At 53.0% G+C, this 22,254-nt stretch overlaps 2 protein-coding genes across 5 annotated transcripts in view; one reads left to right on the forward strand and one right to left on the reverse strand.

Moving 5' to 3' along the window:
- Positions 1-14,928, forward strand: part of MCAM (melanoma cell adhesion molecule) — a 36,649-nt gene extending 21,721 nt beyond the window's left edge. The window contains exons 2-17 of one of the 3 annotated variants that reach the window (XM_054049504.1): positions 1,214-1,341; positions 1,725-1,935; positions 2,429-2,499; positions 2,760-2,847; positions 3,196-3,375; positions 3,825-3,952; positions 4,519-4,675; positions 5,013-5,134; positions 5,450-5,591; positions 6,903-7,024; positions 7,238-7,376; positions 9,889-9,927; positions 10,317-10,334; positions 11,232-11,373; positions 11,941-12,058; positions 13,124-14,928. In XM_054049504.1, coding sequence (XP_053905479.1) covers positions 1,214-1,341; positions 1,725-1,935; positions 2,429-2,499; positions 2,760-2,847; positions 3,196-3,375; positions 3,825-3,952; positions 4,519-4,675; positions 5,013-5,134; positions 5,450-5,591; positions 6,903-7,024; positions 7,238-7,376; positions 9,889-9,927; positions 10,317-10,334; positions 11,232-11,373; positions 11,941-12,058; positions 13,124-13,153 — 1,835 coding nt within the window. In that variant the 3' untranslated portion in view covers positions 13,154-14,928. The remainder of the gene's footprint in view (positions 1-1,213; positions 1,342-1,724; positions 1,936-2,428; positions 2,500-2,759; positions 2,848-3,195; positions 3,376-3,824; positions 3,953-4,518; positions 4,676-5,012; positions 5,135-5,449; positions 5,592-6,902; positions 7,025-7,237; positions 7,377-9,888; positions 9,928-10,316; positions 10,335-11,231; positions 11,374-11,940; positions 12,059-13,123) is intronic. The other 2 variants (XM_054049506.1, XM_054049505.1) reach the window with 2 other exon arrangements.
- Positions 7,387-22,254, reverse strand: part of CBL (Cbl proto-oncogene) — a 63,033-nt gene continuing 48,165 nt past the window's right edge. Inside the window, exons 16-17 of one of the 2 annotated variants that reach the window (XR_008447175.1) lie at positions 20,643-21,839; positions 7,387-8,422 (exon numbers count right to left, since the gene is read on the reverse strand). Coding sequence is in view for 1 of the 2 variants with exons in the window: in XM_054049503.1 (XP_053905478.1) it covers positions 21,559-21,839 (281 nt within the window). In the remaining variant the exon portion in view is untranslated. Of the gene's footprint in view, positions 8,423-16,878; positions 21,840-22,254 lie in introns of those variants that run through there. The other variant, XM_054049503.1, reaches the window with a different exon arrangement.

Genomic DNA, 22,254 nt, shown 5'->3' on the forward strand with positions numbered 1-22,254 from the left:
TGGAGGCAGCTGCAGGGGACAGAGCAGGCAGCTTCCTCGGCCCTGGCAGAGGGAGTATCATGGAGGGCCGGAGCTCAGACTCTAGGCCCCGCTGACTGGGGAGACAATGGAGCAACCAGTGCCGTGGCTGCCTGTGCCATGGGGAAAGCGACCTTCCAGATTTGTCCCACCTGCCCCCAGACAGCTGTGCTCCCCCCAGCCTCAGTTGGGCCCCTAGTGGGGAAAGGCCTGTGCCCCATCCCACTCCCCCAGCAGCCAGGCCCCGCAGCCTGGGCTGGATCGGAGCCAGCGCCCCTTAGAGGGGAAGGAAGCAGCGTGTTCCCCAAGCTGTGGGATGAGTTTACTGGCCTCGGCTGCTATTGTCTTGGCCACAAAGGTGTTCAGCTGCACGTGGAGAGGAAAGGCTGAGCCGGCCCAGCAGGGGTGAACAAGCTCACGCTGGGCAAGCAGTGATCCCATCGCCACCCCGCACATACCCGCTTGGGCTGGGCTGGGGTGAAAAGTGGGAATGGGAGGGGGCTGGGGACTTGGCTGCACATGGCAGGGTAGTTGGACAGTAGCAGTGACTGCTGCCTAATGGGAACCATCTGGGGCAGTGTGTGGAGAGGAACCAGGAGCAGAGCGGGTGGAACAGCTGGGAGTGGGGAGGATGGGGCTGAGTAGGGTGTGTGGGAGATGTGGGGCTGTGCTGCCTTGCAGGCATGGGTGGGGGCTGTGCTGGTTTGGGGGGAAACAAGGCTGGTAAGGTCTGTACAGCGCTTGGAAATTCTCCCCCACTCTGGCACTCGACTAGTGGTTTCCTCCTGGACGCCCCCAGCAGCTGCCCTCACCATGGTGTGCTGGGGGCGCTGAGCCCTCTCAGAGGCACTGGCAGGCAGGCCAGTGTTTGCACAGGGATCTCGCAAACAGGAGCCACTCCAGTGGGGGCATGGGCATGGTGCCCACAAGGGCTCCAGAGCATGGGGGGGAGCAGACGGGGCACCTCCTGGGGGAAGGTCTGTCCCTTGTTGCTCTTTGCTGGAGTCTTCAGCTCCCCACATCTCATCTGAGGGGCCAATTTTGCTCTGTTCGGGCCCAACAGCAGCACATGTAGAGTCTTGTCTGTGTCGGTGGGGAGGGGAAAGGGGGGATCCGTTCTCCTGCCCACCCCCCTTGCCTCAAGCACAGTGTTTGTGTGGCATCCCCCCCATCACCTTGTGCCCTGTCTCAGCAGTTGGGGCCAGCAAGGTGGAGGTCTCCATGCTGGAGACAGTGGAGGTGGAGTTGGGCCAGACGGCCAGGATTCCATGCAACTTCTCCATCCCGGCGGAGAGCAACTACGCCTACATCAACTGGTTCTATGTGAGTACCAGCGCCCGTGAGGGGGCCCGGGTTGGGGGACTGATGGGGCAGGATCGGGGACCCCCAGCGGGAAGGGTCATTGGGGACAGCGATGGGGGAAAAGCAGGGGGCACTGGAAGATGTAGGTGGGGGGCAGAAAGGAGGGGCTCGCATGGGAGCGTTTGAGGGGGAATAAGGTCCCTAGAGCAGCTCGGTTGCTGGCCTGGCAAAGGCTGGCGGTGGGGGTCCCAGTCTGAGCAACACAGTCTTGTCCCATCTCCCCGCCATCAGCCACCTTGGTGCCGTGCTAACAAAAGCCTCCACCGCCACCTGGTGGCACAAAGAGGGCCTAACACCTGGTGAGTCCTGGGCTGGAGTGGCGAGACCCTCTCTTTCCCCTTTAGATCCACAAAAACAATCGGACGAAGATCTACTACATGGTCCGCGACCAGGCCTTTGAGCCGGACCGCGAGTACAAGGGCCGGGTGGCCATGGAGAACGACTTTACCTTCACCATCAGCAGGGTGACCCTGCAGGACGCCAGGACCTTCGTGTGCCAGGTCGGGGCGGGCAGCTTAGGGGTGGGCGAGAACCGGACCAAGCTCCACATTTACAGTGAGTGCCGGTGGGCCCAGAACCAGGGGGGTGGGGGGGGCAGGGCAACAGCCTATGATTGGCATCTCTGCACGAGCCCCTGCTCTCGATGCTGCTGACATGTTCTTTTCTGCCTGCCCCTGCCAGGGCTTGGCCTAGGGGCCTGGAGGCTGATTTAGGCCGGCAGCCTAGGGCAGGGCAGCATGCGAGTGTCTCCCTGCCTGCCATAGATCACAAGGCGTGGGCATTAGTGAGAGACTAATCCCCACGCCTTGTGATCTACGGCAGGCGGAGAGACCCTCACAGGCTCCCGCCCCTGCTGCCATTCCCAGGGTTGCAGCGGGAAGGTAGGAACAGGCTCACGGCGAAGAACAGAACCGAGAACAAGGGCTGGATCTGGTTCCCCCTTGCGTGGCGCTGGCTCAGCCTGGGGAGGGGTCGGGGACTTTGCCTTTCCCCTCCCTCTCAGTCCACCTGGCCCCAAACGCCTGCCTGGCCTGCTGCTCTTTTCCAGAAACCCCGGAGCCTCCTGAGATTCAGGTGAACGACGCAGGCATCCCAGTGACGAGTAAGGAGATCCCAAAGGTGAGGGGAGCCAGCTGCGCCCCACCCAGCCTGGCTAGCACCGAGGGGGTCAGAGCACTGCTGGGGGGAAGGCACCCAGCAGAAGGTGGGACACTACTGGCAAGAAGCTCACAGTGCCAGCAGGGGTGGGGAGAACCTTAACTGCCCTGTCCGGTGCAAGCTGCACCATGTGCCATGTGTGTGTGTGGTGGGGGGGAACTGGGGGTGCTTCACGGGGACCCAGAGGTTTTCAGCACCAAGCGCTCCCTTTGCTGTCTCAGATCGCAGAGTGCATCAGCAAGAATGGCTTTCCGGCCCCCAACATCACATGGTACAAGAACGGGAGCCCCCTATGGCAGGACGACACACGTAAGTTTTGGGGCCGGCTCCTTCCCCTTGGGCTGCTTAGGTACGTTGTAGCCTGTGGGGGCCGGAGCTGGGGTAAGGGGCCCGCCCAGGCAATTCCAGGATCACAATGCTCAGGATAATCCTGTATCCTGCTGCAAGGAAGCTCACGGGGACGGAGTGCCCATGGGCACTGTTGTGAGGAAGCTCACAGCAATCCTGCTCAGCCCAGGGGTGAGAAGCTTGTGTATCCCCATTCCTTCCTTCCAGCAATCCTGGGGTCGGCAGGGGGAGGGTCCCTTGGAGCCAACAGGGGCTGCAGGTGCTCAATCCCTCTTGGCACTGCCCCCATCATCTGCTTTCACCCAGCAGAAGTCAGCATCCTCTCCACCCTCACCAAGGAGTCCAGCGGGCTGTACACGGTGAGAAGCATCCTCTTCGCCCACGTGAGCCGCGAGGACCGCCAGTCCCGCTTCCACTGCGAGGTCAGCTACCGCCTGCTGGGGGCCGACCAGACTGCCACGTCCGAGAAGGTCAACCTCACCGTGTTCTGTGAGTCTGGGTCTGATCAGCCACGCCCAGGGGAAGGGGAATGACTCTCCATCCTGGCGAGAACCCTCCCTGCGCTGCAGGGTTGATGCTGCAATAGACCAGGCTGTAACTTCCATGGCACTGCCTGAACGCCGTACGGCTGTTGCTCTGCATGGGGATGGTAGCGGGGGCCTGCAGTGATCCATGCCCGCCCCCCCAGCTCCAGGTGTTGCTGGAGGTACATTGCAACATGTGGCATCTGCTCAAGTCCTAGCCCCTCATGCTGAAGCTTGAGCGTAGACATAGGTGGAGTAACTCTGTTTTCCCTGCGCTCTCCAGCCAGAGCGTCTATCAGATTCCCGCTCTCCTGTTTGCCACTTGCTAGTTTCTCATGGGCCCCCTGGTCTGCCTGCCCCACGGTCCCAGCTGAGCCGAAGATCTTCATGTCTCTCTCTCTCTCTGCACCCCAGATTCCACGGAGAACCTGACTCTGGTGATACACTCTCCCCAGCCGCAGGTGCGGGAAGGGGACGAGGTGACGCTGCACTGCGAGGGGGATGGGAACCCCCCGCCCGAGTACAACTTGCTGAAAGTGCAGGTGAGCAAAGGGACGGGGCGGCAGGCCAGGGCAGGCAGGCTCTGGATGCCCAGGGGCTGACAGAGTGTGCCTTGAATGTGGGGCTGCCTGACAGTCCCTGTCTGAGCTCCCCACAGGCTGTCTCTGTTCTCCCCTGTGCACGGGGATCCTCACCCTTCCTGCGCTGGGGGGGGGGGGGGGGGGGAGGCTGAAGGTTCCACACACTTGGGAGCCTGGGAGGGAGGGGGAGAAGCGGCGCCCGCGCCGCGGCCACTCGGCGTCTCCCCCTCCCTCCCAGGCTCTCAAACCTGGGAGGGAGGGGGAGACTCCAAGTGGCCACAGCGTGGGCGCTGCTTCTCCCCCTCCCTCCCTCCTAGGCTTGAGAGCCTGGGGGGGAGGAGGCAGGGCTGGGGATTTGGGGAAGGGGCGGAGTTGAGGCGGGGCCGGGGGTGGGGTAATTAAAGAACGGGGGGCGGGGGGGACAAAATTGTTTTTGCTTTGGGCGGCAAAAATCCTAGAGCCGGCCCTGCAACACAAGCCAGGTGTGCGCCCACATACCCCCACTCCGTCTGCCTTGTGCCCCTCAGGAGGGTGCCCAGCCTGAGGAGAAAGAACTAACCGCCAGCAATGGGGTGCTGACCCTGCGGAAGGTCAAGAAGGAGGACAGCGGCCGGTACCTGTGCCGGACTTTCGACCTCGACTCCATGATGAACCTGGAAACCTGGGTGAACCTGTCTGTGAATTGTAAGGGAGGGCCGGAGGGGGAGGCAGGGAGGTTCCCCTGGGCCCTGGGCCATCCCAGCCCTTCTCCCATTGAGCTCCACAGCTGCCCACCCCCATCCAGCTTGATGGGCTGGCGACTCAGGGCCCCATGATGCCAGCTGACCGGAGGAGTGGTTCCCCAGCTAGGGGGAGGGGGCATTCGAGAACGGCCGCTTCCGGCAGCCCCCACCCAGAGCCGGCCTGTGTCAATGCTCCGGGCTGGCTCCTGGGAACCAGCTTCTGTTCTGTACCAGCGTCAGCGAGCCTTTGGCCACACGAAGGGCGCCGTGTCTCATCCCCACGCTTGCTCTCTCCCTAGACCTCGAAGGGCTCAAGATCACCCCCGAGGGGCCCATCCAGCTGCAGCAGGGAGACGTCTTAGCCCTGACCTGTGACGCCAGAGGCTCCAGGCCCTTGGAGTTCCGGTGGAAGAAGGAAAAGGTAATGGACCATGTGGATGGCTGCTCCCAGGCAATGGCACAGTGCTCCAGTGACGCCGGGACCAGGGCACCGTGCAGGAAAGGCCTTGGCCGTGCTCCAGTGACCTGTAGAGTTAGATGAAACCTCATTAATACTCCCCCGGGGCAGGACATTCCCTGCCCGCTAACCCCGAGGGGCTGAGATTCTCTCCCTGCCCCCCAACAGTGGAGCTGGAAAGCTTGGGAAGACCCAGCTGCTCCCTCGGCCACGTGCTGCTCCCGGGCAAGAGGCGGGGCCGCGGCCGTCGGACACTAGCCTGCTCGTCTCTTTTTCCAGAAGGGGAAACTGCTGGGGCCAGGAAAGCAACTGAAACTGAGCAACGTCACCCTCGAATCTTCGGGCAACTACAGCTGCGAGGTGGCTGTGACGGGGGTGCCAGGCCTCTCCCGCGCCAAGCAAGTGTACGTCGCTGTTCACGGTAAGAGCCAGCCACCGCCGTATCCCTACCCCCTTCCTGCGCAGGCTGGGGGAGGGGGAGAATCCAGCAAGGAGCCCGTGGAATTGCCCTGGTGGTTCACGCAGTCCCCACCTGACTGCTTCCACCCGAGCCCTGCCAGTCCCTGGGCCTGGGAGGAATGAGCTGGCAGAGAGACATGCAGCCTCCCTACTTCTTTACTCCTCTGTTAAATGCAAGTGTGCCCTGTGCCTGGGGGGCGCGGTGCATCTCCCCCCACCTGGGCAGATGGCTGCAGGGAGGCCATGTCCCAATCCTGGATAATTGCACCTGTATTTCCCCCTCCATGGGCCCTTGAGGGCACCCACTCTAGGCTCCTGGCTCCTCAGCTGTCACCTCTCTTGGGCAGAGACTCACATTTCTCTCCCTCCTGACTGGAGTTTTTCCAGGCTGCAGTTTATTCCCAGCAAGCCAGGCTGCCGGAACAGGGCAGCATCCGTGCTTCACTTCCTCGATGGAGGCTATGAACAGCTGTCATTGCCAGTAGTCACAAGTCTGCGCACAGCTCTTTCTAAGCAAGCCCATTGATTCTTAAGGTGAAAGCCGAGAAAACCAATTACAAACAAGCAAAGAGCCTCCCTGCAGCGGTCACCCCCGCCTGCAGCCTGAGGTTCTGCAAATCCCTCAACTGGGTTTTCATAGAATCATAGAATATCAGGGCTGGAAGGAACCTCGGGAGGTCATCTTGTCCAAGCCCCTGCTCACAACAGGACCAATCCCCAGATGGATTTTTGCCCCAGATCCCTAGATGGCCCCCTCAAGGATTGAACTCACAACCCTGGGTTTAGCAGACCAATGCTCAAACCACCGAGCTATCCGTACCCAGGGTTAGCGTCTCAGATTCGAAACAGCCATAAATAGCTCAGTCATTCCTTTGTAGGGCTTGGGCCTTTGATCTTGGCTTTGTGAACCAGGTGATCAGCAGAAGGGCATAGCTTCAGAAGGCTGCAGTTTTGAACAACCAGAGGTGGGGAATTTGGTTCCCCCCCCAGGAAAAGCACTAAACACATTTTGTACCCAGACTCCATTTTTGCCTGGTCCATTGTTCAGTCTAGTCCTCTGAAACACCTCCTCTCCCCCCCCACCCCCCGGCTGTCACATCTCCCCACACAATCCCAGCCCACAATAAGACATAAACCGTTCATCAATTACAATGGGCCCCCAAAGATACATAAACCTATTTCAATACAGTCTCCCAAGGACACGGCAGGAAATTGTCCCATCTGTCCCAGGCCACACTGACCCCTCTGCTCTGTGTTTCTTCCTCCCCTGCAGCAAAGCCGCAGATCAGTTCCAAGGATTCCCTGGTGCCCGTGCAACCGAACGAGCTGGTGACTCTGATGTGCAAAGCTGCTGCCTTCCCTGAGCCCAAGATCACGTGGAGCATCAATGGAAAGGTGAGACCCACCTGCTGGATGCGGCGCAGGGAACGGACCCGGGGGCTAGGCGCGGTTCTTGACCTCTTCCATTCAGGCGTCTCCTGTTACATATTTTTGGGGAAACCCACAACTAGGGAGGGCAGTCGTAGGCCCTGGTTGGGAACCCATGGGCTAGTGATCACTTCTTCCCCTCCTGAGCAGCATCCCTCACTCTCTTCCATCTCCCCCCAGGTCCAAAACCACACAGACCGTCACCGCGTCATCAGCAACTTGACCGTCCAGGTCACCCCAGACCTGCTGCAGTCAGGAGTCACCTGCACAGCCACTAATGAGCTTGGCAATAGCAGTCATCACATTACGCTGAAGCGGAGTAAGTCTCCTGGCCACATTGACGGGGGAAGTGCCCCATGAAGGAAATCCCCTTCTCTCACTCCAGACCAGACTGGAGTCCTCCCCTCCTGCTCTAATTCACAAAACAAGGAGACCATGTTTTCTTAATCATTTTTTTTTTAATTTCTGATTAGAAACAAAATACATACTATACCAAGAGCATCAGACCCCAGTCATGTAGCCTTCAATGCATGGGCCCACACAACCCCAATAGATCTCAGCCTGCCTGTGACGAGATGGATAGAATAGGGGATCTGCAAAGGGGCTTTGCATTCTCCAGGCCTGATAGTCATTCATGCAGCACTGGTAGGGTATAAATGGAACTCTGCCTAAATGAGAATTGGGCCCTTCTTTAGGATCAGAGCTGGTACCAAAAAAAAAAAAAAAAAAAAAAAAAAAAAGTAATATATGTTTTGTCAAAATATCAGCCATCTCAAAAAAATCTTTTTAAACAAAGTTTTGATTTTTGGAGAAAGAAGTGACAGGGCACATAAAATGAAAGCGTTTCTACCTGCTGGGTCCCTCGAATTTTCAAAAATCAGAAAATTCCACCCCAAATATTTTTGGAGAGAAAAGCCGTGATGGAGAAAGACAGACAGCACCCATGTGCCCCTGTCCAAGCTAGTGGTTCCACTTGAGACATTTCGGGAGTAGCCGGTCTGGCTTGGTCTGATTTTGCTGAGGACGTTCTGAGCGTCTCTGTCATTTTTCAAGTCTTAATAATAATCTCTTCCTCTTTCTGTCAAGGCCTAATCCTGTCAGGTGCTGAGCATCCTCTACTCAGGTTGATGTCAATGGGAGTTGAGGATACGCCGCACCTCCCAAGATCTGGTTCTTAGTACACGAGTATTCCCTTTGACTACTCACGTGCTCCAACGTCCGATTGGGAGCCTTATTCCAGTGTCACTGGTCGCCGAACATAGCCAGTTAGGAGAGACCGGTCCAGGGAAAACAGGATTGACAAGACCCGAATTGCCAATGGAGGAACTCTCTTTGTAAAAGTCAGTTTTTCTCTCTGCAGTGAGCCTAAACGTACATAGAAAAGAGATCATTAATACCAGAACAGGGAGGGCCACTTACTCTCTATTTACAACTAGTAGGAAAAGTACTGTGATTGTGGCACAAACCCACGGGGTACCTACTTACTTTTGAGCAACAAGGAGTTCTAACTCATAGCTGTGTTCACTTGAAGAGAACTCACCTTTGTGAAGAGATGTGCGGAGAGAATCTCTTTCTTCAGTGGTAGGATTCATCTATTTCCCTGGTCTCTTGCTGCACGGATGGAAGAACGTGTTGGTTCTTAACCATTTGCTCGGGGTTCAACTCCCTGTGAATTACAAATCTAAACGCCAAGTCCACTTTGCAGGGTATGACGTGCCCACCCACAAATTCTTCCATAAGGGCAAAATGTGAATTCTAGGGCTAGTGTTTACAAAGCCTCCATAGGTTATTACTGGAGCTGCTGTGCGCCACAAACCAGAATCGGGGCCCCAGCGTGCTAGGTGCTGCACAAAGTGACATTCCCCGCCCCGAAGGGGTTACAATATTTCCTTGATTGCCTCACTCCAAAGGCTGAGCTAAGCAGGAGAGGTGACAGACTGCACTGTAAGATATAAAGCTCAGTTCTACTCGAAAAGGTAAAATGGTGATTTTCCTAATTTGCAAGTTCACCTTGGAATCAAAGAGCTGCTGGCTTTGATTGGAGCCCAGGCACGACTAACAGCAGAGACTCGGCAGTCGGAACTTAGTTAACGGCACTGTTGATAATGCAAAAGCAGGGCTATGGGGAAGACCGAGCAGTCAATGCTTATTTGTGTCCTTCAAATCAGCAGGTAGGATGCTGAATGCACGCAGCTCTCCGATCTGAGCTGCCAAAGGGCGGAGGGGAATTCCGATGGCCGTTGGCCTGGCTTCAGGGAGGGCAGCTTGAGTTCACTTAACACTCATTGACCTTCCCCATGTGCCGGCTGATAATTTCCAAATGCAAAGTCTCCTGCACGTTTCTTCCCCACGTCTCTCTGGGCTGGAGAGTAAGCCCGGCTGCAGCGCGCGCTGCGTGATCCGTTCTCAGCACGATTCGTTAGAGGCATCTGTATTGGACATTTAGGTCCTAGAAAGCGGAGGTCGAAAAGATGATTCATCATCTCGTTCGTTCCTCCCCTCAACCCCTTTGGCCAGGTTAGACCTGGCTCCCTGTGGCAGGAGAGGATTGTGCACACGGGTGAATCTGTAACTGGCTGGGGGAAGCCAGTGAGCATGTCTGCAAAGCTGCCCGGGGGCGTGCATAGGGGTAGGGAATGCTAGCCCGCTCCAGCCCCTGGCGTTTCAATGACACTCTGCACCGACAGATGGTCCAAGGCTGGAGTCTCCCTCTAGCTAGTGCAGAGGAGCGCGCTGGGTTGGGATGCTGCTGGGGGCACCCTTCACTCCCAGCTCCGCAGAGAGAGAGGGGAGGAAGCAAATCAACCAGCCTGTGTCTGTCTTCATTACAGGAACAACGACGATGTCTCCTCCTATTGGCAACACTACCGGTAAGTGCCCCCAGGGACAGTGCTGAACAATGGTCCTGGCCGTGGTCGAAGGGAGGCGATCTCACCCACACATTAAGCACCCCTGTGGAGGGGCAGGGATGAGACTGAGCGCCCAGAATGGCCAAGCAGTGCTGCCCAGGCCCCTTGAAGATGGGGGTGGATGGGGAATAGCAGCCACATCCCTTCGAGTCACCCCTTGGTGCCCTGGTATGGAGAGATGCCATGGGCACCTAGATCTAAACTTCAGACCCTCTGAGCTGCCCTGGGGCATGGGGGTGGGCGGTTAAGTCCCAGAGCCAATGGGGTGAAGGTCTGTCCAGCGCCTTCCCACCCCGGGGAGGGATGGGCTTCATTCAGCGCTCTCTCTCCATTCTTTATTGCCATTCTAGCGGAACCCATCAAGAAAGGTCAGTAACCCACAGCAGCCCCTGCCTCCCAGCTGGTCCCTTCCTGAGCCCCCCGGCCTGCTTTCATTGTGTGAGCGCTTCGCACCGCTTCTTGCGCCCTCCAGGCACCTACTCCCAAGCCTTCCCCTCTGCCTACAGCTGTGTTGATGGCTGTGTCCCCCGCACTGTTTGCAGAGTGCGGCCCTCCCGTTACACCCCAGAAACGGGCACTAGAATGTGACTCTTTCCGGCCACTCTTCCCCTAGTTTCCACCCCACTCTTTGGCCTTCACTCAGCTGGGCTCTCATGCCCTCAGTCCTTGGCACTGGGGGGCAGATGCTGCAGAGGGAGGTCTAAATTAGAGCCGGAAAGCCGGTATTTGGATAAGAAGTGCTTCCATGTCAGTGGAGCGTTTCGAAGCCGACCGAGGTTTTAGACCATGGGTGAAATGTGCCTAAGGCTCATTTCCAGAAGTGGCTTAAGCACGTAGGAGGCCAAGTCGCCTGGAGCCTTAGGACCCGAAGTCACTGACGGCTTGTTGACACACTACCCTGCGGCACAACGGCTGTGCGCCAGTGAAGACACGACCTCCGTCAACGGGAGGGGATCTCCCATCACTGGAGTTACCACCTAATACACAGCACAGTTACAAACATCCATATTATTCCCGCCAGCAGCGGGGCTAGGAACAGAACCCGAGGTCCCCACGGTGCATTGTGCTAACTGTGCTGCATGCATCCCCGTCTCTTCCTGGTGCCTCCCCCGCTACCCATCCTACCCCTATCCTTCAGTGCACTTCCGATGCAGCCTGGGGAGAGGTAAGCGTGCTGCCTACTACTGCCGCGAGTGGAAGGCGACGGGCCTCTCTCGGGGAAGCCGTGGGGTCAGGCAGTAACGGCACCTGTCTGTTGCGAGCAGAGCAAAAGACCCAGGAGAGCAAGGGCGTGATCATCGTGGCGGTCATCGTGTGCATCCTAGTGATCGCCGTGCTCGGCGCCGTGCTCTACTTCCTGCACAAGAAAGGCAAGATCCCCTGCAATCGCACCGGGAAGCAGGACATGTAAGCATAGCTCGCGCCCGCAGCGCTCGCGCCTCCCAGCTAGCGAGGGCTTGGCTCAAAGACGCACCGAATCATTCACGCTTCCCATCTCATCCCATTCAGGCGCCTTGCTCTCCCCCCACCACCCCCGGAAGGGCTAGGATGCCTCACGGCCGTTCTCATGCTGGGGGTGGGGCCTGGATGTAGAGTAGCCAAGAGCTTCCCCGCAGCAAAGGCTCCCGGCCCAGCCTCCCGAAGCAGGCGCTGTAGGGAGCCACAGCTGAATTTCCCATCAGCCAGCCATGCCGTGTGTGACCAGAGTAGCTCCGATCCCCACACTCCAGCAGCACTGAGCGTGGCTGCTATCCCAGGGCTCCTGCCCCTTTCCCTACAGCACCTCCTACTGGCAGAGGCTGGAGTCGTTGAAAGCTTCCCTCAGCCTGTAGTTTGATTTTACTCCGACTCCTTTTCCTTCTGCCCTCTGGGAGCCTGTAGGAATCAGCCCAAGGGCCTGGACTCCCACGCTTCAGCCCGTAGGCACTCAGGTACCTCAAACGTGTCTGAAAACTGTCACCTCCCTCCCACTAGCACCAGGCCAGATGCCCGTAAAGACGAGATTGTAGTTGAAGTTAAGTCAGATAAACTTCCCGAAGAGGCGGGGCTTCTGCAGGGTGCCAACGGCGAGAAGAGACCTGCAGGTGACCAGGTAGGACAGCTCTCCATGCAATTACCTTCCGGGGGCTGGGCTGGCCCTTTGCAGCCTCTGGCCAGGAACAGCAGTGATGCTTGACGGGCACAGGGGTGTGTCTGCCCTGCCGTTCACACAGAGGGCACGCCTCCTCTGGAGCTGGGGAAGCAGCTGTCAACTGCTGTCCCCAGCACCCCTGATCTTGCATGGGCCTTCATCATCCATCATCATCAGCAGTAAATAAGGGAAGTGGAGGGACCTCGTGGTGCCAGGCTTTCATTTCACCTCAGTCAGCGCCGGGGCTGAGATGGGGATATGTTGCTGCATGCTGGTGGGAAGTAGCGGTGTTGAAACTGCTTTCCCTTCTGCTCTAAACTTTCCCTTCCCGCTCCTCAGCGCTCTCCCCGTGAACTTGGCCACTTCCCCTGGCTCCCAGGAGAAAGCACAGATCCCGGCCCTTAGGCTTCCCTGTCCCCTCTTCGTTCGCGGTCAGCCTGGCCCGGAGCTAAAGGGTGTAGGCGTTCCAGGCTAGAGAATCTCTGGCCTCCGCAAAGCCCGGGTAGGGACCTAGACTCCCTAGATGCTAGGTAGGTGCCTAATAACGGGATCCACGAACACCAGGGCAGGGGGTGTCCTAAGCCATGGGTCTGCAAGGAGGAGGAAAAGAAGGTAGCAGCCCTAACTCCTGGGCTCTGCTGCAGGAGAGCTTTCTCCCTCTCTCCTGGGGAAGCTGCTCCACAGGGTAAAAGTAATTAAAGAGGCAGTTTCCCCCTCACCCCCCACCAATATAGGATTGTTCCTGCCATTTATCCTAAAGCACTTTGTCGAGTTTTAATATGCAGAGGTTTCCAGTTGGACAGTTCCAGTTCAGCTCCCATGTTCCTTTGTTTAATGCAAATCGGCGTATGAGAGCACACGCCCCGGTAGCCTTCAGAACATCACTCAACCACAGAACGGTGTAAGGAGTCACACTTACCCAGGAACATTGCACTGGGTTGGCTCTGAGCAGCTGGTGTTTTCACATGTGGGGGGAGGGAGAACCTGCACTCTGATTACCTCTAATGACTTATTTCTTGTCCAAAGGCAGAGAAATACATCGATCTGAGGAACTAGAGTGAGGGACCCGCCGTGTGTTTTTTCCTTCAAACCTTTCCTGTTCCTGGATCGCCACCTCCCAACCCTGCTCCAGCTCCCCGGGAGCATGGCCAGAGACCTTGAAATGCATCACAGCGCTGAGACTGCTCTGCAGGGAGGAATACCTCACCGCCCCCCCCCCCCCCCCGCCCTAGCCATTACACTAGCCAAGGATCTGAAAGATACCACGCTAGCAGCGGCAAATCTGGACTAACTTACTGCTTCAGAGGCCAAAAAACAATTCTTGAAAAACATCCACATTGCCCTGATAGGTGGAAGAATTTAAGGCCTTATCAGGAATGTTACCGTTAGCTTTTTATTGTTCCAGTTGTGTGTGGGGGGTGGAGGGAGTCTAGAAGCCTTTTACCTAAAATTCACAGCAAATAAGTCCCCCCTGCCCCCCTGAAAGTAGGCTAGAGCGCTAGGCAGTCTGGGTTTGTCGGGGCTAGAGTTGTGCTTTTAATTGGAGCTCCTTCCAACTGAAAAAACCCCAACCCCACAACCCGTATTAGATTAGCAGCATCCAGATAAGTCTCTGAACAATGGGTGCACAGTATGAATTACAGATAGGGGGTGGAATTTACCTGGTGGATTGTAGGATGCCAAATGGTTAGTTCTCTTAGCTTTTCCCTGAACTGTTTTTGTTTTGCTGGTTTAGATTCACAGCCTCTCAACTTGCACCAGTGAAATGCAGGTAGAGCGCTCCATTCTTGGAAGAGTTGATTTTGTTTTTCCCCAGTGACTCTATTGAGAGCAAGTAGCTGAAAGGAAAGGATCTCTGTTCTATGTGCAGTAAAAAGCAGGGCCTCCCAGTCGTTCTGAGGTTTCGGCAGGGACTGTACCCAACAGTACGCTCATATGAAAGTTTTAAAGCTGCATGATGTGGCATTGCTTAGCTGAGTTTCTCACCTGCCACCTCCCTGAGGAACGTGGCTACCCTGAGCAGATTTCTAATTAAGCTGTACCGCTGCTGAAAGGAGCAGGCCCTCCAGACGACCATGTCTAAAGTCAAGGCTGATGAAGAGAAGCTTTATGCCATGCTTAGAAATTGGCACCTCTCTAGGGCCTTTTTTTTTTTTTACGTATTCTCACTAGATAAAACATTACATATCCTTGACTAAAATCCCAGTCTCTGGCCTAGGCCGGGGCGACAGGTAACAACTGTGAACAAGAAGGGAAACTGACCGAACTGAGCTCCCACAGAATATTGAACTGGTGCTATCTCAGAGATACCAAATAGAACACCACCTCACTGATAACACCCAGCCTGCAAGCATAGACTGCTGTTGCTTCCATCAGCCCTAGGACCTCTCCCCCGCCCCCAGGCGAACACTGAGGAGATGAGCCCCTTGCTTTTCCTTCTCGATTCCTATTAGAGAAGTAAACCAAGTTGTAGAACTTGTTTCATCTAGGCATACACCCTCCATAGCTGCTACTTAACCAGCCATTTATTTTCCATTCCTCCAACACTTAAGCAACAAACAGCCTTACATTAACACTGGGCAAAACAATAGCGGCTCCTTCCCTATGCACCCAACTTCCCCAGTGGTTAATGAGACTCTCTGCAGCAGCAGATGCAACCAACTCATTAACAAAAAGGGTGAGCTGTACTTGTGAGCTAGAAATATCAGAAGCAAAAGCTTTTGTTATATATATATATTTTTGTTGGTTTGTGTGTAAATTTAAGAGTTTGTCTGATATCTGCAGGGTTTTTTTTATATATGTGAAAATAAAAAGCCAAAATACTTCCAGGACTGGCTGTACTTTGTCTCAATTCACAATGGTGCAGTGAGAAACTAAATTAGGGGTGGTGACATTCCCTAGGGGTGGACTGTACCCTTGGACTGTCCAATGCATGACTTCAGCGCATGTGCTTTCACCTCCTCCTCTCTTCACCCCTCATTCATCTACTGCATTTATAATATATGCCTGCAACTGGGTCAGGCGCTATTACTGCATTCCCACTTAGGGTACGTCTTCACTACCCGCCGTATCGGCAGGTAGCAATCGATTTATCCGGGATCGATATATCGCGTCTCGTTAAGACGCGATATATCGATCCCCGAACGCGCTCACCGTCAACTCCGGAACTCCACCAGAGCGAGCAGCGGTAGCACAGTCGACGGGGGAGCCGCGGCCATCGATCCCGCGCCGTGTGGACCCCAGGTAATTCGATCTAAGATACCTCGACTTCAGCTACGCTATTCGCGTAGCTGAAGTTGCGTATCTTAGATCGATCCCCCCCCAATGTAGACCAGCCCTCCGACACAAGAACTGGGGCTCTCGTTTGTTGGACTGAATTTGGTTTATATCCACCTCACACGGGTGGGCAAACTTTGGCCCGAGGGCCACATCTGGATATGGAAATTGTATGCAAGGCCATCAATGCTCATGAAATTGGGGGTTGGGGTGCGGGCTCTGGCTGGGGATGGGGCTAGAAATGAGGAGTTCAGGGTGTGGGAGGGGGCTCCGGGCTGGGGCAGGGGGAGAGTGAGGGCTCTGGCTGGGGGTGCAGACTCTGGGGTGGGGCTGAGGGGCTTGGGGTGCAGGAGAGTGCTCTGGACTGAGACCAAGGGGTTCGGGGGGGAGAGGGATTGGGGGGCAAAGGATTGGGGTGCAGAAGGTGGCCAGAGGAGAAGGCTCCAGCTGGCACTTACCTCAAGCAGCTCCCGGAAGCAGTGGCATATCCCCCCTCTGGCTCCAGGCCAACGGGAGCTGCAGAGCCGGCGCTTGGGGCAGGGGCAGCGTGCCGAGCCCCCTGGCTGCCCCTACGCATAGGAATCTGGAGGGGGGACATGCCCGCCATGCCACTGCTTCCAGGAGCCATGCGGAGCGGGACAAGCCCCCGACCTTGCTCCCCGACAGGAGTTCGAAGGCCGGACTAAAAGGTCTGACAGGCCAGATGTGGCCAATGGGCCCTAGTTTGCCCACCCCGACTTACCTCCCTAGTTGTGCTGCTGCTATAGAGGAAGCAGACAGAAGTGTTTCAGGAAAGATCTATTGACCGTCATCTCTCATAAGAGGTCAAGAGTTCGTCATGTCCCCCTCCCCCCTCAACTCAAGCGAGGAATTTCTCATTTGTCTCTTGAAGCACATGCTTTCCTAGAATCCCAGCAGCTGGCGACAGGTCCTTTTTCCTATATTTCCCACCTTTGCTCAGAAGAGGCAGTGTTAACAACCCATGTGTTAGCAGGAGACCAAAGATCTGTGAATGAGGAGCAATCCTCACTCAGTAGGGCTGTGCAGTTTAAGACAAACTTACGGCATCTCAAGGCTTGTCTACACTAGCGTTTTGCCGGTTTAACTACACTGGTATGACTGACGCTGAAAAAACCCCTAGTGTGGATGCAGCTATACTGGTATAAGTGTTTATACCATACTCCAGTTCAGGAAGCAAAATACACCATATACAGACACTCCCCGACTTACAGAAAGCGTTCCGTTCTGGATTTGCGTAACCCGGGGAGCATCTGTACCAGTATAACTTCATCCACACTAGGGTGTGTACTGGTATAACTATGCCAGTGGGGGGAAAATCCATCTGTAACAGACACAGTTATACGGGTATATCTTTTCTAGTGTAGACCAGGCCTTAGCTGTCCACCCTAATACAACCAGTTTGTATTAGGATGTACCAAATAACCTTTAAAAGGTCTCAGGTACCTTTTTATCAGTTCCTTTGGTTGGTAAGAACACCCAGTCAGTAGTTTTCAGCTTTTAATGTGCATCCCTGTTACATAGAACATGCTTGTGAGAGTTTCAAGAGCAGTGCTTTCCATGAATCACATTAAGACCACCTCACTGATATGCTACAACAAAGGAAATTTATTTAAAAATAAAACTTTGTTTTGTTTTGTATTTTTTTCTTTTTTAAAACTGACACAGGTGCATGAAATTCAAAACAAAAAAGCTGTTTAGTGGGCTGCATACAAGACTGAAAAAAATTAATAAATAACATTAGTATAACTTCTAAACATTAACCATGTATTTGCAAAACAAAATGAGGACTTTAAATCAAATGAACCTTAAAGCTCAGCTACTTTCTGTAAGAATATTTACCTTCTGTTTTTCTTATTCTTTACAGGTCTGAAAGGATTAAATACTGCGAATATAAATTTGTTTTATATTAATGACACTATTATACTTCTTAAAATATTTTGTGAAAATCTCAACATTTTAACACTGATATTATATAAATTGGTATTCATTATTCAAGAGAAATAAAGCTACTCTTCCTCCCCCACCATGAATTTAAAAAAAAAAAAAAAAAAGGATTTATATTAGGAATTTAAAAAATAATAATGTTCTTGTTTCCTGCTCTGATTTTAAACTGGGGCACATCAAAAAAAGCCACAAGAATTGCATTTTTGTCTTTAGTCAGCTCAAATGCACATGTACAGCAATTACTCTGCCCCGAGATTAGCTGGAAAGATGTACAGAGTCTTAGTGCATAAAGCAATGTGCGGTTCCCCAAACCTAGCCAGCTGCCCTGGGATTTGGGTAGCAGTTAGGGACACATGGGGAAAGCTGTGTTGACAAAGAAAGCAAAAGCCACTGCAAACCAGCAGAGAGGCACTAAGTGCTTAATGCTTAAATCTGCAGCACCTGCGGAGAGGAACAAGACAAGTGCAGGTCAGCAGGCAGATTTCTCCAGCTAGAGGAGTCACAGCATGGCTGTTACCGCCCTCCTGGGGAATTGGTTGTCTTGTAGATTCCCATACAATTGGGAGGGAGTGGCTGGAAACTCGGAATGGGGGACACACATCTGCAGCCACAGCTACCTGCCGATGGTCACTTGGTGAAACTCCTCTCTCACTGCACTGTATTTTGCTTGCTTTGTTTCCTGGGGTGAGAGGTGGGGGACAAACAGCATTTTTATGACCAGAACTCTGATTGGTTTTGTTAAAAGCAAAAAGAATCCTGTATTACAATTCTACTGTCTTCACACCAAGCTTATTACAGCACCAATCCAGACAAGTCACTGTTAGTAACAGGGATAAGGTAAGAAACCTCCACAGTTGAAATGCTACAAAACACAGGGTCATCTTTGAAGCAACTCTTGCCCATCTCTCTCTCTCTCTCTCTCTCCTCCCGCCCACCCCCCCTTCCGTCCCCTTCAAAGCAGTTGCACTCACAGGCATCTGTAAAGCTAGTCTAGTTGAGGCTCTACGTTTTCACAAGAGGGTACTCGGATCCAGCCTGGAGATGCAGCATTCCCTTAAGAAAGGCACTAGACATTTGGCTTTTTTTTTTTTTCCCCCCCCCCATTTCTTTCTTTTAAAGTAAAATAAGAAGTTGAGCTTTTGGAATAAAGACACAGGGGTGGGATGGGGCAATCATAAGGTTACCTCTGCAAAAGAAAAGCAGCATGGAAAATACACCACAAGGTGCTTGACTTTACTCCACAGAGAACAACCTCAGGAAGCGCCGTTGGCTTGGCTATGCTTCGGCAACACTCACAGACTGTAACAAACATTCACGTGTTCAAGGAGAAAAAGCCACTTAAGTTTCTCAGATAAGTTTAAGACACAAACAGTGGGCAGAAAGGACACATGCATAAAAACAACGTCAGAGATCCACACCACAAGGATTGCCTTCAAATCTCTAATCCTGGAATGGTGTCCACAGGCAATGAACCTCCCCTGAAAAGAGGTCTGTCAAAGCTTTGCTAGGCATGATCTAATTAGCAACAGGACGAGCCTGTGAAAATGGACTGTCCACAAGGAATAGCACACTGCTACTTTGAACAACATGCGCTCTGCATGGCAGGACAAGAGGTTAAGGCTTTTTAGCTGGTTAAATTTAACTGCTCTGCAGCAACGGCAGAAACACTACCACCCTGTTGAAAATACAGCCACCGGGCACACTGAAACATCCAGGCTGACCTGGCAGAGAAAGTTATAAGCGAAATGGCTGCAAAACCAACGTGTTAGTGGCAGCTTTGGAGACAGATACCAAGAAGGGGTAGAAAAGAGTAGTCTTCACATCAGAAGGGTCGCTATTTGCTTCTGAAGCACATTTTGAACAAACACAGACCAGGAAATGATTTGGATACTCCAGAAATTGCTTGGTCAGGATTCAAAACTACCACTGTGTCATGCAGATGTAATAAGAGAATAGAGCTGCCCCTGTACCAACCTCAGCTGTTCCTGCACGAGACCTGCTTTTCAACAAGGTCGGAAAGACATGCTGACCAGGGCCTGCTATGTATTGGTGTCACAGCATTTCACACAAACAACAAGACATGACATGTTAGTTGCTGTCTGTCATGTGCGTAGGCAGAGGAACAGGAGAAAAGGTATATTCCATGGAGGGCAGACCATCACCCTTCTCTCTACAGCTCAAAACTTCACTAGGGCTGGACTCTGCCCTCAGTGATGCACATGAAACTCACGCTGAAGTCACACGACTTGACTTTGCACTGTTACAGTGAACAGTCAGCATCTCCCACAGCTCGCACCAACGCAAACCACAGCATCAGGCTGTGTTTGCAAATTATACCTCTGGCAATGAAACAGAAGCAATACTGATGGGCAGTGACTGTACTGCCCAAAGAGTTGCTCTCCCTAGCATTCCAGACAATATTTTCTTTACCAAAGAAGGGAGGAAAGAGGACAGTCCCTGCGTTTATGTCACCTGGATCCCACTGCACTTACAACGATAAGGCTGTAGATTCAGAGAGAATCATTATGTTCCACTTAAAATGAGAATCTAGTACTTTGTTCCCTTCTGTAACATTTGCTATTACTCTTGGTAAAGTCTCTCTGTCAATTTCGGGGTGCTGATCTGATTACCAGATTCTGTCAAGGGATGAACTACAACAAACAGTCTCGCACCCCCGTACAGATATTTCAAGCCATAAATATTCATTTAGTCACGAATGCTGTTCATTCATACTACTGACATTCAACAGCGAGCCAAATAATTGCAGGCACAATCTGAAAAATTAATGTGCACTGAATACATGCACATTTTGTCCATTTGTCAGACTATGGTCTCTGTATCTCTATTTGATTTAATTCCTCTCTGACGGAATCAGTCACTTCGTAAACACCAAAGCGACACAAATTGAAAGGGATTGACTAAGCAGGATACTAGCAAGTCAGGTTTTTCCAAAATAATAGTTGAACACCAACTTTTAAAGTCCAGTTTGACTGTTTCACAACTACACAATTTCCTCTGCTCTCCTGTCTGACACAAGCTCTGACACTTCCCTGGTGTAAGAAAGGGAAAGCAAGCCCCATATTATTGTGGCAGACAGCTTCATAGAGAATTTTGTTGCATTTTTACTACAAAGCAGACACGATACTGATGAGATACATCGGTTGCACCTACCTAGTCCACAAAAACCTGGCACACAGGTGAGTGGCTCCCACAAGCGCTCTCTAAAGGAGAGGATGGAATGTGTGAAGGCCACTAGTGTGCTATAGCCGCCATGCAATTTAGATAAATAAATCATCATATTTACCAGATGCAACATTCCTATAGAAAGAGTGCATGGGAATATCCAGTGGTAGCTGCTCAAGTCCAGCACAGCTGTAAGCAAGTTGAAGCACTGAAGCACAGAATGCTCTGGGCTAAAAGGATAAACAGCAGCCAGTTCTCCATGCCTACCCTCTCCAAAAGACACGCCTCCCCTCTCCTCCCCCCCCCCCCCCCCTTCCTCCAAAGTTCAACCTAACTCCCTGGAATCCAGTGCCGGCAATGCGATCCATGGTGAGAGAAATCCATCTCCCAGCACTAAGGAGTTAAAAATACCTGACTGCTGCCAGTCACACTTGCATCCCGGCTAAAGGGGAGGACTTAAATTGTGAGCAGTCATTATGGGTACAGGAGAAATGCCACAGTAAACGGAAGCAATCTAATCATTTCTTCCTATCTCCTATGTATTCCCAGCAGAGGGCCACCTACAGACTGCTCTAAAAAGCCTGAGCCAAAACACACAGCAGTGAACAAGTCCCAATCTAGTACCATGAACCACAGGACACACCACATCAACCTGGAGACATTTTCAGAGCATTCAGTTAGAATTCACAGCACAAAACACTCCCCCACCCCCAGAGCATCAGCTCTGGAATCACTTGTCATGATATCAATTTCTACCAATGCCCTTTGAAACAAATCTGTACTCCCAAACAAGAGGCGGGGGTGAAGGACTCCAAAACGATGCCAAGACACACGCTGTATACACATCTATCCGCTTGGTTTCATTCCATTGCTTTGAAATCTGGAACCACAGAAACCTGATAACTGATTCTCTTAAGAGGCAGGGCTGAATTCAGCACAAAGTCTCTCAAGGAACCCCTTCCTCCTTGCGGTTGCAGCTGGGCTGTGGGCTGCCCAGGCAGTTGGTCCACTGAAGTTGTAGGCAGGGAGGTGATGTGCTATGTGGCCACGTGTGCAGGGGAGGAAATGGAGACAAATTCCCGGAGAATATTCTTGGCCATTTCAATATTGTTATGTGCAATGACCAGTGCTTTCTGAATATCCTGATATGAGTATCCCTGGCTCATAAGGTTCTCAATCTCACTGGAAAGCTGGGGCGATGTGCTGGTGCCACCGCCAGCGCCACCCTGCTGACAACTCCCGGCTTTCCGTTCAGAGTTTATCCTCCGCGGTAAGGGCTTCGGCGGCCTTTCTGGAACTTGAGAGCCATCGGAAGAACCTAGAGGGAGAAACAACTGTGTTATTTTGGAAGATAACAAGTGCTTGTTGCATTAACAGGCAGCTTTAGAACACTGTAGTAGCACTGGACCACAAGCCACTTTTCTCAGCCAGCCTGTCCTTTCAACTTCAGTTTATCTCATCTCCTCTTCCCTGATGCACAAAAATGGTTACAGAGGTTTAATAAATAATTAGTAAACCCTACTGGTTTTGCTTATAGAAACAAGATCAAGCAAATGGGAGCTGTTTGGGTAAGTCTGTGTGAGCAAACCTCAGATATCAAAATGAGAGTAAAAGAGAGGTCTGGAAAAACAATGCATATGCAAAAGGTTTCACTAAACATCCCAATGTGTTTCTAAGGCTTGGGAAAAACTCCTGTTTAACCACTCACATATTACCTAATTTATCAGGCACCG

The sequence above is a fragment of the Malaclemys terrapin genome, chromosome 15 (genome assembly GCF_027887155.1).
Source record: "Malaclemys terrapin pileata isolate rMalTer1 chromosome 15, rMalTer1.hap1, whole genome shotgun sequence".
In the NCBI taxonomy this organism is placed as follows: Eukaryota; Metazoa; Chordata; order Testudines; family Emydidae; genus Malaclemys; species Malaclemys terrapin.